Source organism: Nuphar pumila, chromosome 7 (assembly GCF_984573655.1).
Source record: "Nuphar pumila chromosome 7, dmNupPumi1.hap1.1, whole genome shotgun sequence".
NCBI classification, from domain to species: Eukaryota; Viridiplantae; Streptophyta; class Magnoliopsida; order Nymphaeales; family Nymphaeaceae; genus Nuphar; species Nuphar pumila.
This window is the reverse complement of record NC_143255.1, coordinates 129,592,131-129,609,905: the sequence shown is the minus strand read 5'-3', so window position 1 is coordinate 129,609,905 and position 17,775 is coordinate 129,592,131. Positions and strand designations below refer to the sequence as shown.

Genomic DNA, 17,775 nt, shown 5'->3' with positions numbered 1-17,775 from the left:
TGAAGAGCCTCTATTTCTTCGTTCATAGCTTTAATCCATCTCTTAGAATTTATTGCTTGATAAAAAGTTGTGGGTTGATCTTCCTTGCCCAAAGAGGCTAAGAAGAGTTGAAAATCTATCATAAAATTCTCATAACTAACCCACCTATCAATTGAATGTCGAGATCGGGTAGACCTTCTGTGAACAGGTAATTGAATGAAAACAAAAGGAGAATTCTGCTCCTGATTAGAGCTGAGGGGTATCTCCTTCTCACGTCGAGAGTAAACAATGCCTTTATATCTTTCTGGGACCGATAGTGACTCAGAAATCACACTTTCTTGAGTTCTTTGCTCAGCAGTAGATACGTTTCCCTCATTTCTTTGATGACATTAAGAGGAACAAACATCATCAATGTTAGAAAAGAGATCTTAGTTCAACCAAGGGTGATAAACTTCAATTTCGAGAGGAGTGATAGCATTATGATCAAAATTTGATTCATCAAACACATTTCTGGATATTTTGATGCGCTTGCTTATGGGATCATAACACCTTTAGCCTTTGTAATCATCAACATACCTAACGAATCTGCACTTTAAGGCCTTATCTTGAAACTTATGTCGCATTGAACTGTCAACATGAACATAACATATGCACCCGAATACATGCAAATAATGATAATTTGGATGCACACCATGCAATGAGAAATAGGGTGATTTGTTCTCCAAGATGTTAATTGGCAATCGATTTATGACATAGACTGCGGTATGAAAGCCTTCTCTCCAAAAGGTAATTGGAAGATTACTATCATGCATCATGCTCATTGCACTCTCGACAATATGACGATGCTTTCGTTCAACAATCTCATTCTGTTGAGGTGTATGAGGGCAAGGCACCTGCCCACTTATCCCATTTGTCTGGAGGAAACTAATAAAGTCATTTGAAGAGAATTCACCCACTCTATCACATTGAAAACAAATGATATTCTCAGAGAATTGATTTTGAATAAAGGAATGAAAGTTCTGAAATTACTTAAAGGTTTCAGATTTACTTTTCATAAAGAAGATCCATGTATATCGAGAATAGCTATCAACGAAGATGAGATAATATCTAGTGTCAGACATAGAAGAAATTGGAGCCGGACCCCAAACATCAGAACATATAATCTCAAATGGTCTTGCAGCTTTTTTATTGATGGAATGAAAAGGAAGAACACAACTCTTACACTGAAGACAACAAGAACATTTTTTATTGTCTAAATTTAGACTGGACTTGAGAATAAGACTACTTGAAATAAGCTTATCAATAAAACCACTACTACAATGACCCAGACGACCATGCCAAAGATTCGGCTCAATACATTCATAAAGATTAAAAACACTGTCAGGAGGAATTGAGGATGATGATGTGAGCTTCAAAGTGGAACCAACAGACTGAACACGAGAGGAAGGATTTTCTTAGAACACATACATATTCCCTTGTCGTTTTCCTTCACTGAACGTTTCCCTTGTGTGAAGGTCCTTAACACAAATAGAGAAAAGAGTAAACTCAACTAAAGCATTAATGTCATCTACAAGCTTAGAGACAAAAACAATAATTTTCTTGATATTAGGAGCATGAATGACATTTGAAAAAGCAAGAGGAATTGGACATAGGAATTACAAAATTTCCAATGTACGAAATATGGTGGTGAGATCCATCTCCAGTGACTATACTATTTCTACTAACATAAGGAACAAGATTTAGGAGCTTACCAGCATCACCAGTGACATGAGTGGCTGCACCAGAATCAACATATCAAGTGCCTTGATCATTCTGTTTGATATTTAATTCAGCCAAGGCAGATAATAGCAGTTCTTTGGCTTCTCCACTATTTTCAATGTATCTGTTCTCTTTTTTGTCTCCAATTGCTTTCCTCTATTTTGTGGGTTAAACCAACAATTTGCCTTTATGTGTCCTTTTTTGTTGCAGATAAAGCAGGTAGGTACTGGATTTTGCCTTTGCAGATTAGGAGGCATATTGGGAGTAGGTAATATTCTATGAGCTCCTTGTCCATTCCTCTCTTGACCTCCTCTTTCTCGAGATTTATACCTGCCACATCCTCGACCATAGGTGACTCCTGTGGCAAGAACGTCGTGGGCTCCAATGAGATTGTGACTACCTTAAGAGAAGCCTTTCAAAGTCATCTCATACTGTAAGAGCTTAGCACGAAGATCTTCAAATGTAGGTAAGTCTGGCAAACACAACAAATAAGTAAATCATCATATGATAATCGGGTCCCAGCCCGCTCAAGATTTGTTGCACCATATCTTTGTCATTGACCGTGCAACCCACAATGGCCAACTGATCTGTGATGACTTTTATTTTGTTTAAGTACTCCATGACAACCATGGAGTCCTTTCTCAGCATTTGAAATTCTTTCTTTAAAAATAAAACTCTAGCCTGAGAAACTTGAGAATACGTCTGAACAAGACGATGCCATAACCGCATAGTTGTGCAGTCATCTGGGATTGCCACAAGCACCTCAAAGTAATGTAGGCAACCAAAGCCTGATCTCGCTTCATCTAGGATATATATTCTGGATTTCTGACAAAGGTAATTGAAGTGTCACCCTCTCCAGGCTTGCCATCTTGTGACATGAACTCTGGAGGAACAGAGACAGAGTCATCGAGATGTCCAGAAAGATCTTGACTTCTTATGAATGAGATGATTTGTCTATTCTAGGTAAGAAAATTGGAGTTGTTCAGTTTTTCAGATACGAGTTGGCTAAGAAAGTTGTAAGAAAGGACAAATTGAGAAGAAGAAAAAGAATCTATAGGTGATTAAACGCGGAAGCAAAATAGAATTAGAAACAATACTGGAGTGGAACAAAAGAAGTCAGAAATAAAACTCAGAAATAAAAATCAAAACCAATACGTAATTTCAGAGAACTCGGAACTCGGCTGTCTTTTTTTTTTTACAGCAGACCCGAAACAGAAAAACGAAGTTATGCAGTAAGCTGATCTGAATAAAGATCAGTCAATGAAATGCAAAATAGAAACACGTTATTTGAATGTAGCGTGTTTTTCTTTTCGAAAAATGCAAAGAGCTGAATCTGATTTTTTTTGGATATAACGTTATTCTAGAATGTAAAGAAAAAAAATATGATATTTTACTCAGATCAGAATCTGTCCTTACTTTTCTGAAGAAAATGAGGAACAACTTATGAAATCACGCAAAGGATTTGCTCTTGCGTGACCATATGGAATCACGTCAAACAGTGTGAGAGGAAAAGGAAAATGCAAATAGACGTGAGAAGCAAACTTTAGAAAGTGCAAATTTTAGATTAAGAAGGATGACGATTAATGGTGGGTGGCGATTAAATGGAAAGCGAGATTAGAGATTAGATGCAGATTTTAGAAATAGGGAAAAATACAATACGTTAACTGGAAAGAAATATTCTGCAGAGGTTGGCTGGGATTAGAGATTAGAGAACACGTTGGCTAAGAGATTCAATAGATTCAAGAAGAATAAGAAAAGAAATACCTTTGAAGAAGACTTTGTAGAGGGGATCTCAGCTCTGATACCATGTGAGAAAGCGACGAGAGAGGAGAGAGAGGCTCTGATGGCTGCAGAGAAAATCCGATAAGGGTCTGCGGTTTTGCTTCTCATTAAATATGCACCGGTACAATAATTAGGGTACGAAAATACCCATTACATAATATACTAAAATTATAACATGCCATTAATGAGCATGTGTTTTAATAAACAAGATGAATTGGGTCTGGCCAGACTCAGTCGTGAATGACGTCTTTTCATTTCTATCCTCAACAAAAGCTAAATATCGTGCCATGGCGACTACTACTATGAAAATTGTATGAATTCATCAACTATTAGAAGACATGGATATCTCAATAGAAGGGCCCACCAACCTATGCTGTGATAACAAGAGTGTAGTATATATTGCCAAAAATCATACTTTTCATGAGCGGACTAAACACGTTGAGATGGACTGTCACTGTGTTCGGGAAGCGTATCTGAAAGAAGTTATAGATCTTCCATATGTAACTTCGGAATATCAGTTGGCAGATTTCTTCACCAAAGCTTTGTGTGCTCCGCGGTTCAATTTCCTCCCTGGCAAACTTTCGGTCATCTTGCCCTAAGTTTGAGGGGGGGGGGTGTTAAATTGTAATTCATAAGACAATGCATTTTCTATATATAAAAGAATATATATTTCTTTCTTTCTTTCTTGTATTAGTTGTAGGGGTATTTTAGTCATCTATACATTTTACACATATTCATGTTTTTTAATATGATTGTAATTCCTCTTTATTTTTTTCTTATTTTTGTAATTTTTTTCATAGCTGCTGACTGTGTACAGTGTACAACAGTCAACCACTGAGTTGTACACAGTTTAAAAAGATAGACGTTGGGCTGATTCCCAACTGTCTCTAATAAGAGCCGTTGGGAATAGCCCAACTACTCTTTAAGTGTGCTTATAAATAAGGGCCATGTGAGCCCATTGAATGGAAGTATTACAGCAAGGAGTTGTCTCCTTAAGCTTATAAACACTGTGCATTTATTGCACTTCTTTTGTGGTGTAAAGCTTATAAACACTGCATTTGTTTTGTGTCTTGAGTATTTGAAGTATCAAGTTATTTGAAAACTTGATTGTTTGCAAGGATTTTTCACATTAACAAGTTTTGATCTCTTGGAAGATGTGTGCTTTCCAGGAAATCTTGATCTTTCTGAATTGGCTGCCTGCTCTTATTTTCAGGAGGATGAAGAAAAGGCCAGGGATATGGTTGCTGGAGCTGCTGCTTCCATCTATCTAAGACCTGTACATTCCTTCAATAATCACACAACATTCTCAGAAGATGACTTTCAGGGTGAGTTCACGTGCTTGGGTTATCGGGAATCCATTAGAGGATCATTTACAACAATTCTTAAAGTATATACAGAATGGATCTAATTTTGATTGCTTGTTTTAATAAAGCTCTGGGAAGCTCTCCTGTTTCATCCACCAGTCCTCCAGTTGGTGAAAGGAAACTATTCTCGGATGTTACTCGACTTGGTTTTGCTGCTGCATACGATTCTCCTTCTCTAAGAGCTGAGCAACCTGCTGATGTTTATAGTGCAGCGTCTGGTGAAGCTTCTTCCCAAAGCTGTAAGTGAAAGCATATTGTTGATGATGTTCTTGAATATTTTCAACGCTTTAGTATAATAAATCTGGTAGTTATGGGATTCTTAATATTAACTCAGAACATTCCTGAACTGAATTAGAAGGCACATTCATCTTCAATCTTGCAGCTATGCCTGCTTATTCTGGAGTCTGGACATAGGTTTTGTTTCGCCTGTTATATATAAACAAGTTGACTAAGATTTCATCATCACGCTTGTCGAGTCTGCCCAAGCACTGCACCATAATCGGGCAGCTCACGAGTTCTAACAATCGACTTGAAATTTCATATTTGGCTTGGTGCTGTAGAAGCAAATTCCATCTCAACAAAAGTGCAACATGTTGCACTTAACCTGTAATTTTAAGGGTTGGTACATGCACAGTTCTGTCAGTAACATCAGTACTTGTGTTATTTTTATGCGAAGCGTTTGGGGTGATGAGCTTTGTCCATAAAGATATTTGTTGTGAATAGATATGCTATCAATGACTATTCACTGTGTGTGCGCGCATGGGGGGGGGGGGGGTGCATGCTGTCTTTTCTATTGCTTAATCAACAAATTTTCACTGGTTGGTTGGAATTTGTTCATGCCTATTTGTTGTTTGCAGGCCCAAGGAGTACGACCACCTTATCATTTGCAAACATCATGTCTGCAGCAGCTAAGTCTTCAGGTGATCAAGATGTCTTGAAAATGAATGGCCTTGGAAAGAAGGGGAAGAAAGCAAGCAGGGTGCTGCTGTCAACTGCGGGTGGACGTCGCTATTGACTTCCAGTTTTTATTTTTCTCCTGCAAACATCAATAAATTGAGTTGTGCATGTTCGTGGGTACAAGGCATTGTAAAAAAAATTGTTCATACAGAGATCATTTGGTTGCATCTGCTGTGCGTGGTGTGCCCTCTGTCGCCTTTTACGTTATACCTAGAAGCTTGATCATTTTTCTCTCTCCATAAAGCCACAGTGCCTTGTAGATCTGGTTCACACTAAGTTCTGTTGTTGGTCTGCATTTTAGGGCATGTTATCAATCCCTGCAATAATTGGACTTGGGGGTTCGGTTTTTCTTTACCAATTTCTTTGCTGGCACTGACTGACCTATGCTTAGCATGGTATTCCTAATTGTCCAAACTGTCAAAGGTTAGGTGGCTGGGATCCGGCTTGCTGTTTTATGGCCCATTTGGATGACATGTACAAAAGTCTGGTGCCTCAAGACCTGGTATGGAGAAAAACATATAGAGCGAACCTGGTTTTTGAAGCCCCTTGTAAAAGGGGGTTGGATCAATGTTGTCAGCCGATATGTATTGTATCGGCAGAAAATCGATACGCATCAGCCCTGAATTGGCTGCTTTTTAATAAATATAAAAATACTAAAAATTAAAATTTTAAATGTTTTTTAAATATTATTTTAATGGTTATCGGTTGCCCATACATCTGAATCGTTTGCCAAACGATAATGTAATGTATCCTGTTGCATTTCCAGGGCTTTGGATTTATGCATGGTTCCTCGTGAGTTCAGATTCAAATTTAAGCTTGGGTCCTGTAGTGGTTCAGAATTCAAAACTGAAACCTAATCCAGTCATGAGGCTTTGACTTGGTCCTGACCAGGGGTAATGTTTGGTCTCATGCTTAAGCATCCCTGGTTTCCCATAGTTAAGCGCTCTGATGTCATTATCCGTATCGGTCATGAATTGTTTGGCCAACAATTCAGGTGAATAGGGCCGATAAGAATTCTCAGGTGAGCCGTTCTGAAGTGGCGCGATGAGTCTGGTCCCAGTTCGACTCATCCCGTATGTCATCCCCCTCTTAAATCTTATTTTGATCAAATCTCAGCATGGTTGATTTAATAAGAATTTACCGTTGGTTTTTTCAGTGAAAAAAAAATGAAATTTCGTGTTTTGTTAACCGTTTATTTTTGAATTGCCAAAAAATCCTACATACAAGTTGGATTTCCTGCCGATCTTCACTAAATGAATGAGGTAGATCATATCCCAAGGAGGGGTATGCAGATAAGGACGACATAGGGGATGAGTGGAACTGATTTGTAGCAGGACACATGTTCCAGGTGAACTGTCACGATTTGCACATGGTAAAGGCCCATCATATGTTATATGACCTGATCTGCTTGTGTTGTGTGCTTACCACATCTTTTACAAAAAAATGCTGAATAAAGTATAGTGAGGTTGGGCCTTGGCTGTCAGACTATCGGTCAAGGTTCAATTCCTATGAGCGTCATCCCCTTGCGCAAGTTGACTCAGAGCATAAGTCCTGGGAGCAAGAGTCCTAGCCTTGGAGTTTTACGCCTTTGGGATGATGACCCTGAGCTAGCGCAATCAGGTTGTCAATCCCAGATGCAGTTTCTACAAGTAATAAATAGACTTATGCATGGCTCCTAGGTGAAACATGATCTGCTCTAGTGGCTCTCATCTCCAATATGGTTCAACTGGGTACCAAGAGCAGGTTGATCTTGGAACCAATCCATATTCAAAATGCCAACAACCAACACTGAGACTTGGCAACTTTACAGCCTAAGATAGCTAACTGTAAAAATGCTTGGGCTTTAGTTGCGTTCATGGCTTGGTCTTACATGCCTTCATGGATATGAGACCGGTCTGGTGATATCTAGCTAATTTGGATTTCAAACCCGGGTTGAAGTCTTGCTGGACTGGTTCCCACTAACTCGTCAGCACATGGACTCATTTGCCTGGTCGCAGGTAAGATCCGACAATTAGACATACTGCCTGACAGTGGATGGATTAATCCTTCTTAAAAGTGATGCCATTTTCCCATGAAACCACCAGATGGTTGGCCAGATCTAGCAGTGCTATCTGGATCCCACATTGATGCAAGAGCGAAGCAAAAGAACTGGGTGCACAAGGATCCATTTTTATATTTGATTTTTTGTCTAGTTTGTATTTGGATATCGGGTCCAAATGATAAATTCATATTCAATAGGAAGTTAAATAGATTTAGGAAACTGTCTCAGATACACTTTATCAAGATTGAAAATTGAGTTTATCAAGATTAGAAAAATTTCATCTATAAAGGAAAATCTAGGGGTTTAGAAGGCTTGAGTTGGATTTCAGAAACTGTTTTTTTCATTTTATTCCAGTTATTTTATGTTTCTAGTTAATTTCTTGTAATTTCCTTGAACTTCTAGCTATTTTCTATTATTTTATGTTTTTTCTCGATAATCTCCTAGTTGATTAGATTTTTTCATAAATCGAGTCCTTCGGTTTACATCAATTTGGTATCAGGGCTTCGGTTGCTCTATTCGATCATTGTCTTATTGTGATGTTTGAAAGAAGATCCTAGCAAAAAGAATGGTTCACCTCGATTCGCTTGATCGAACGATTTGAAAGCTCAATCCCGTCAGATTCAAGATTCAATACCAGATTTTATCTCGGTGAGTGGTGTCGATCAACATCATGGTTTACTACTCGATGCACAGGAGAATTGGATTCAGATTAGGATCGTTTGGCCCATATCCGATTAATTTGCACCCCTACTAGCGTGAAATAGAATCACTGGATCTGAGTCATTGGATTTGCACCCCTATTATGCATTGCTTATTCCCTATATCCTTCCTAGAATACTCTAGAATACCATGCATTATAGTACATGGTATTAGCACATGCTTTGGAGTAAAATATGACAAGTGATTCATTGGGTTTGGATCGGTTTCATAACCTGATTGGGATCCATTTGCTCTTGATCACCAAGGTCTTGAACCGGATTCTCATGATCCGAATCATATTCTGCTCCCTTTCCAGCATGCACCTTGTTCCTTGTACGCTGGCATGATTGGCGGAGGCAAAACGCTTTGGGTTTTGAGACAATTCCCAGATCTTCTTGCAAACCGAGCCTTTACCACCAAAATCCGATTTACATCCAACGGAACCGATTCAAATTGATGGGAGGGAAAACTTCACATGGGTACCAATCAAACAAGCTCTAGGGCAATTTTTTTATTGTGGTCTTCATCGGCCGAGTCACCCGAGTCATTTCTTGCTGAAAACGGGTTCTCTACCATTTAAACGGATTCGATTGGTTGAGAAGTATTACATTTTTTTTTTTGTTTTGACCTTGGGTACAGTTTTAACAAGCAGGTGGCAGCTGCTAATTAACCACCAGTTAATTGGGCCTTTGAAGGTTTTTTTTTCTATGTTTTACTTAAATCTTACTGTACAAATGTATTTTAGATGTTTGATTTTGATGAGAATCGACTCAAGGATCATTATATTATGATAGGCAGGTAGGTTTTTATAAGGTTTAAAAAGATTTTTAAAATATCCAAAGCTTAAAAAATATGTTTTGTATGGGAAAAACATGATCTAAGTGTTGTTTCCTAATAAATTGACCATGTCCAACACATCTGTAAGATCATATTTAATAAAACTCTCCAATGACCGGGTTAGCTGGAAAAGTGGTTGGCCGCTACCAACTTCTCCATTTTTGACTTTGCGATCAAACAATCACATGGGTATCAAGCAAGCAAACCGACCCTGCAACGAATGCTTTCTTGTGTATTCATCTACCGATTCACCCGAGTCATTTCTTGCTGAACCGGGTTCTCCATCAATTGAGAAGAGTCGATTGGTGGGGGAGGTCACACACTTTATGACTTTCGTCACCAAAGAAAGCCAACTCCATAACAAACACCAGAGTCGATTGGTGTGTGAGTTGGTTTTATCACGCACTTTATGATTTTCTTCCACTCTCCCAAGCTGTGCTATAACTGCTATATATTAAGCCTGACCTTTTCTAAAAAATCCGATTCCAATCAAACATGGTCTGTTCAATTCAAATTGCTGGGAGGCAAAAATTCACATGGGTATCAAATAAACCACCTCTACTAAGCTAGAACCTACTGATTCGGTACCGACATGCCACAGTCCTTTATTGCTGAAACCGGTTCTCTACCGATTGAACCGAGTGCCGTGGTGGGGATGCCACTCTTTTCCGACTTTTGAGCATCAAAACAAAACCAACTCACAGCAAATCCATTCCTTTATTATTCATCCCAAGATATGGAGAGAGAGAGAGAGGGAAGCGTTGATCTCGAGATCCACTGTCCCGAAAGGAGGATGCTCCCCCCGGGGGGAGCTATAACTGCAGGAATGCACGGGGTCGACCCCCCTGCAAGTAACGCCGGAACGCAGGGAGTTTTAAAATTTACCTGGCGGCGGAAGGCTGAAGGGGATCGGGAGCCGGCGACGGTGGACGGTGGGGGCCAGAGAGAGGCCGACGGGCGGGAGCGAGAGCAGCGAAAGAAGAAAAGAAAAAGAGGGCTGGGATTAGGGGTTATGCGACATTTAGCGACGGATTAATTCTGTTGCTAAGCCGCCGTAAATAAAAACACGAAAATGGCGACGAAATATATTCCGTCGCCTATTCCATCGCTAAATCATGATGAAATATTTCTGTTGTAAAATACGTCGTGGTGCGTTCATTACGACAAAATATTTCTTCGCAAAATCCGTCGCTAATTAGCGACGGATTTTGCGAGAGGATATATTTCGTCGCTATTTTCATAAATTCCATTGATTATAGCGACGGATGTGTTTCTTTCGTTAATCCGTCGCTAACTAGCAACGAAAGTATTTTGTCGCTAATCACCTATTTTTTTGTAGTGTCGAAGTATCCGTTAAATCTGGATATTTGTTGAATTCAGTAGCAAAAAATTAAAACCATACCTGCATCCGATTATAATAGAATATGGTTTTAGCGTACCAAATCCGACTAAACAGAATAGGATTTGATCTAATAACAAATAAAATCCTATCCATTGACATATGTAGTTCCCAGATTATGGTACATCTGGCCCCCCCTCCAGGTATCACTTCAAGCAGAGATATCCTTGATTTTTTTTTTCTAATACATTCATGATGATTCTTGTCCTTGTTCCGCCCCAATTCCACGTTATCCCTCAAGATTATTGCCTTGTCTTTCCTCTTGTTCTTTTGTCTTTATTACCTTATCCCCATCTCTCACTTTCACAATCAATCAATTGCCACAAGGTGAAAAAAAAAAGCAAGACCCTGCCCCCTGCTTTTATTCATAAACTTCTCTTTTTTGTTCATGAGAGTACCATTCTCATGTACCTTATAATGAGCTTTGCTGTTAGCCATCCGATCTACTGGATGGAACGGCCATGATTTGTTGTACACGCAATGAATGGAATTCTCAATCCACATCTAGATTTTTTCACTTTGGATGGCTCGGATGATATCCTTATGTAAGTAAGGTACATGGACACCATGAACGTTGTTTAATCATCCCTTTTACTTAAAGGTTTAATTAACTATGGTCTACTTTCTTTTTCTATTCTTTCTAAAAAGCTATTGCTCAACAAAAAGTTTTCAAAGTGGAGCCCAGGATGGTGGTTCCCATCCTTTTCATTGGAAGTAGGACCCACTGAGCTGGGTGGTGCTAATACCCAGCCCCCCCTCTATCGATTTCGGCCTTGAATCGTTCGTTCAGGTGAATCGGCCGATACTGATTCTCAAGTGAATCGCTGGACTTCAGGTGAATCACTGATTTTCAAGTGAATCGTTCTGAATCAGCTAAAAATAATCAAAAAATATTTTGTAACAATCAGCATGTGACACGTGTTAAAACTTTTTAAAGTAATTTTAAAATAATAATAAAAATTAATTGTAAGCATTTTTATAAAATTAGCCGATGGAGGTTAGATTTTCGGTTGATACTAAAAGTATGGGACGATTCACTGACAACATTGGCCCCCCAGCAGCTCTCTTGGATACTTGATGATGGATGAGATTTGGTCGGCCACAAGTTACTAATCCCTCATGCTGGATGTCGTTTGGGCTGTCAATAGGTCGGGTTTGTACCGGGATCTGACCTGAATCCTAATTCTCGTGTACAGGCATGAAAAGGTGATGACCTCAGTAATATTTGGGCTGACTAGAACCCGATCCGAGCAATATGTGGGCTGAGTTTGGGTTATGATTTTTGCCGAGTATCTGATCTGATCTTGTTTTTCAAGTACCCAATCCAATTTGAGTGTTTTATATGTATTTTCATTACAAGTAAATTTCTAAAATCATGGGGGTCTGGGTTTGGGATTTCATTTTTGTGACCTCGCAAAACCCGAAGCTAAATAGGAACCTAGCAATTTGTTATATGGGCGGGTTTGGATATACCCTGATAGTCGGTACCCAAACCGTTGACAGCCTTGGGTGTCGTTTCAATTTGTCATAAAAAAATGGGCTCCACACACACCGGCCTAGGTGGGTTGACTTAAAAGCGTTTAAGTTGAAGGATGTGTAAATTTTTTTTTTGATAGGCAAGCTGGGGTTAGGCAGACCCCGATCACCACTTATACATCACACCATTGGGATTTGAACTTGCAACATCCCAACACAAAGTCCTACCAAACAAGTTCAGAGGTGTAAGTTTGGTGACACCTGCATGTGCATTTTCTGCCTTGAGAGAGAGATGTTGAAGATGTTCAGAAATGTCCCACAAGGCACTCTACATCTGGCTAGTTGGATCGGCTTAAGACGATGAAATCAATTCTTCTGGCTCAGTGAACCTAACAAACATGCATGTGCTATGATTCTCAACTCTCTTTTAGGCTCTGTTTGGGAGACGGTGTTGGAAAGAAGGTGAAAGGAATGGGGGGAAGTACAAGGGGTGATGAGAGTAGAGTTATCAACTACATGACCCTAGGGGGTTTGGGATAGTTGGATGGGGCCTAGACTGTTTGACGGGCAGTCTAGGTTCAAATCCCATGGGCGTCACATGCTGCGTAAGCCAAAGCTTGGGGGTGGAGGGGTAAGCCCTGAGAGTTTTATGCTGACAGGACAGCGACCGTAAGAAGGGCAGGCTGAGCCAGCATGCCTAGGTTTCTGTGTCAGGAGTGGTTTCTCCGATCAAAAAAAAATTTGTCATCACCCAAAACCTGGCTTCCAAACACCAACCAAGATAGGTAGGTAGCATTTATTAAATCTTCATCTCTCCTCCTATCTTCAACTCCCAAATAGAGTCTTAGCGGTGTGGTTGATGGGCTTTAGGATACTAAATTGAGCAAGCCTTACCAGCCAACCTTCTGCCTCTGAAAGCTCTGCATCCAATATCTCAAATAACACAATCCTCATGGATGTTAGACTCTCTCTCTCAAGTCTTTATTGAACCTCACCAACCTGGGCCAAGGTCTAAGGTCCAACTGGCTAAATCATGCACGTTATAAAACAAATGGGCCGGGCCAAGCTTCATGATGCACCACCAAGACACCTGAAAAAGTGACACTGATCCACTGACATTGTCAACAGTTAAAATGCACATGCTGAGTCAAAACCATATGGGTAATTCATATATACTCCCAAACAAAAAACTGCCAAATATTTTACTCTGAATTGTTGTAATGTACATCAAGTAATGGATAGTAATTGGCGGTCTGAAAGATGACACATGTGGGAGACTATGCTACACATGCCAAGTTTTTTTTTTTTTAAAGGCAAACTGGGGTTAGGCCGGAGCCCTCGTTGGTACTACACATGCCAAGTTGCCAACACTACATACATAGCCCAATATGTCAAGATCCATGGGGCACCACTAACGAATCAGTAGTGCAATTCATAGTTACAAGAGTAAGGATCAAATAAGGTTGATCATGAGGGCTTCACACACTTGGGTAAGTGGTTTCTATTAAGGTATTCAAGATGAATGTTATGCAAACGACAATTGATTAGAAGCAAACCACAAGATAAAAGAGAAGAAAAGAATAAGAGAAAATACAAAATTTATGTGGTTCGGCACTTAGGCCCTATGCCCATGTGTGAAGGAGCAGCAAAAACCCACTAGCAAGATATGAGAGAATACAGTGGTGAGATACATAACTCTCAAAACATTAATCCCCAATACTCGTGAAGACTCTCATCCCCACCTCTCAGAAGGAGGCGGTTGTATGTATAATGAAGGACATAAAACCTTAACTGGTACAAAATAAACATTTACAAAACTAGACTGGTCTATACTGAGTTCCAAGATTGGAGCCCATCACAAACCTAAGACAGCACAACGAGCCGAGCTAGCTTGAGCTTAGCTTGGGCGAGGTCCGTTTAAGCTAGGCTCGAGTTTGTCAGAGAAAATAAACGAGACAAACTTAGCTTGAATAGGCAAGCGAGTTAGGATAAGGTCAGCTCATATAGTATGTAAAGATGTAGTTTTTGTATATGTATATTTTTTTTTGTTAACTTATTAAACAAAAAAGAAGTCTTATCCTATCCTAATTATGGATAAGGCGTTGGCCCCTTATGGGGTAGGTGGAGAGTTTGAATCCTATTCTTTGCTAAACTATTTTTTGCACTGATTTTAAACGTTTTAAATAAAAAAGATGGCCGGCCCTAGCCGAGCTGAGTTTAGCTCCAACTTGGCTCAAGCCGATCTTGAACGCATGTTGTTCAAGTTTGGTTCGAGCTTGGGCCCACCACCCTTTGAAAATTCCCATTGTACACGGTCACCAAAATATTTTGGATCAGGTCATAAATTGAGATGTGCCAAGAATTCAAGACACCCACAACAATGAATAGTACTGAGAGTTCGATACTCGGTGTGTGCATTCCTTGTCGCATGCAAGACTGAAGCAGTAACTCCCTAGTAGGCAAGGGAGAGGTTTTAACTGCTTAGGAGCGGACCAGGCAACATGGCATCATTCTCTCTCAGGCTCCATCACCTGAATTGAGGTGTCCCTTTGTTAAATTAAGAAAAAAAAGAAGCAAAAACTAAAATTGAGTAGGAAGTAAGATTAAAAATATCAATAACTCATGATTTTTTTTAACATGAAAGGTGCATTTCAAACATCATGGAAAGTCAAAATTCATATTTGGGAAAGCAAGCTTCTCATAGAGTTTCAAATGCCTTGTGAAAATAAGCACTTCCAGAGTGAGCTTCCAAGGTTTTTAGAAGTTTCCATTAACTATAGTTCCATCCCCATTCACCAAACCAATATTCAATTTTGTTCCCTGGAAAGCTCCCAAACCCTAGATGCACTTTGCACTGATCAATGGCTGTTATCTCCAATAAAGCAAAGTTCCAAGACTCATCAGTCAGGGTGGGCTCAATAAGTTTGGTTCAATAAAGAGGCCAGGAATGCAAACTAACATTGACACAAAGCCATTTTAAGTTTCAACTCCAAACCATTACCATCTATGGGTTTAATCACATCTTAAGTTTAGGGTTTAATATGTATGGTGCAGGAGTCCACTAAGCTTTTGACCCAACCTGGAGCAATTCTCAACCAAACCCCAGTGTCAACAAGGATTTGTATCAACATCAAAACCACTAGTACCAACGGGTGCTCCGGCGTGGTTGGTAGGAGCTGTTAGTTCACGTCTCCTTGTGGTGGGACGTTGCCGGTTCAAAACCCAGTGGTACTTTGAATAACTGGTGGTGGTCTGCCTAACCCCAGCTTGCCTTTAAAGAAAAAACATCAAAACCACTAAAGGATTAAGGCTACAATCAAGCTAGATCACAAATTCACAGGAGAACCTTTTTTTTTTTCTTTACAAAAAAGCTGAGGGATAACCCCTGTGGGATTCGTACCTAAGACCCTTGGTTATGATAGTGCATCCTAACCATCCAGCTACCTCATCCGGTCCCTCATCGCGAGAACTTGGCTCACTGGGATCGAGCCTAAATCAAACTATGAAAACCCGAAAAGGTCTTTGACCAGATACTTTGACAGCCAGACAATAAAGTTTCACCGGACAATAACAGCATCAGGTAAAAAGAGAGAAGAACGTGAAGGGGATGATGACTAGGGGAAGAGAAAAAGCATCACTTTGGAAGGGAAGAACGTGAACAGCATATCTTGAGGGGAAGAAAGGAGGAGGAAAGCAGGAAAAGATGGAACAGCACGAAGCCGTGTATAAGGCCATCATGACAGAAGGGACACGGGAGTCTTGGACTATGGAATGACAGAACAGCTGGGATGCAAACGGTTTGGATTTCAGATCACAAAGTACATTGGGAAGTCAGATCGAATCGGATCCGGAACAGAAAAAAATTACAAAAAAAAAAGAAAAGAAAACCTTCCTGAATCCGATCTTTTTGCAACCCTAACTTTGTTGAAATGCATATACCATAGGCGACGGGATGCACAGATGCAGTTTGAGAGGACTCTTGACCAATGTTGTCAGAATCGTATTGGATCTTGAATCCATTTTCAAAAGGATTCAGAGAAATGGTCGATTCAGACTAACAACATAATCGAGCTGAATCCGCCAAATTTTAACCAGCAGATGACAGGTGTCAATAAAAATATCGAAAACATTACATAGTTTTAATTTTTTTTTAAATATTAAAAAATAAACCCAGACACTGATTTCTGAATCATTTTTTGCTGATACGACACGAATTGGCAGATTCCCAATGAATCTTACAACAGGGATCTTGACTCTGAGCTGCCCCTCGACCCTCGAGAATAGCCTCTCCCTCGTGAGAAGGCTCGGTTTTAACCCACACGTTTATCACGCACGATAGAGAGAGACATGGCCATAAGCATATACATGGTTAGAGATCACATGCATGAGTAGGGATGGCAGTGGACCGGGGGAAAGCAGGGCCCCGCCCCGCCTCGCCCCGTTTGGACCGGGGATGGAGGGTATGAAACGGGGATGGAGGCGGGGACGAAGGTTAAAATCCATCCCCGTCCGGGGGTGGAGGCGGGGATGGACTAGCACGTTCCCCCGCCCCGCCCCATCCCCGTCCCGGCCCCGCCCCGCCCCATCCCCGCCCCCAACCCTTTATATTTTTTTACATGTTTAGTTGTTTACTAACCCTAACTCCCTTCCCTAATTTCCTAACCCTGGAGCCGCCGAGCCAGGCCGTCGCCTCTTCCCCTTCCCCATCCGCATTATCATTGGAGCTGGGCCGTCGCCGACCACCGTTGGCCGTCGCCGACCACCGTTTGCCGACACCGACCACCGTTGGCCGACACGATCTCTCCCTCCTTCCATGGCTGATGCATTGTTTGACATCTTCTGAGATCTTAAAAACAACTTTTGACATGGCTGATGCATTGTTTGTTTGTCAGCGTATGAACTATCAAAAAAAGAAGGTAAGGTTGGGACACCTGAGAGACCACTCTCCGATCTTGGTAATCTAAGTTATCGTGGCTACTGGACTAGGGTTTTGCTTGACATTCTGAAAAAGCATAAGGGCTTCCATCCTGCTTTCTTTCTGGACCTTCATGTTTTAAATTTGTGTTGCACTCTGTGGTTTTGCTTGTGCTGTCAAATCTTCTCATATAGTGGACACATTTTTCTGTGATTATAAAGCAGGTTTCAATAGGTTAATTTTTTCATTTATAGTGGTTGTTTGATTTGGCTTAATTTTTTTTAACATTTCAGATCAACTTATTTGCATTTTCATTTTTCTAATTATTAAATAATATTCTCCAGTTCAGAAAAAATTGGAGGATGAGGAACTGAGTCCATTCAATATCTTCTAGAGCATGATCCATGGATGTTATGTATTAGTTTACTAGGCACAAGTAATTTTTGTCTGGGCTATGAAGGCGAGGAGATCCTGTTTTCCATGTGGATGAATTCATTTATCATTAACTGAAATATTAACGTGAATGATTTCTAAGTAGGGATGCAATTTGACAAACGGGGACGGGGCG

At 40.3% G+C, this 17,775-nt stretch overlaps 1 protein-coding gene across 3 annotated transcripts in view; it reads left to right on the top strand.

Annotated features, from left to right (window-relative positions):
- The window catches only part of LOC149833508 (uncharacterized), a 32,741-nt gene extending 26,664 nt beyond the window's left edge, over window positions 1-6,077 (top strand). For all 3 annotated transcript variants that reach the window (XR_016433429.1, XM_090015170.1, XM_090015171.1), the window contains exons 7-9: window positions 4,733-4,844; window positions 4,952-5,122; window positions 5,741-6,077. Coding sequence is in view for 2 of the 3 variants with exons in the window: in XM_090015170.1 (XP_089871296.1) it covers window positions 4,733-4,844; window positions 4,952-5,122; window positions 5,741-5,898 (441 nt within the window). In the remaining variant the exon portion in view is untranslated. The remainder of the gene's footprint in view (window positions 1-4,732; window positions 4,845-4,951; window positions 5,123-5,740) is intronic.
- The last annotated feature ends 11,698 nt before the right edge of the window (window positions 6,078-17,775 follow it).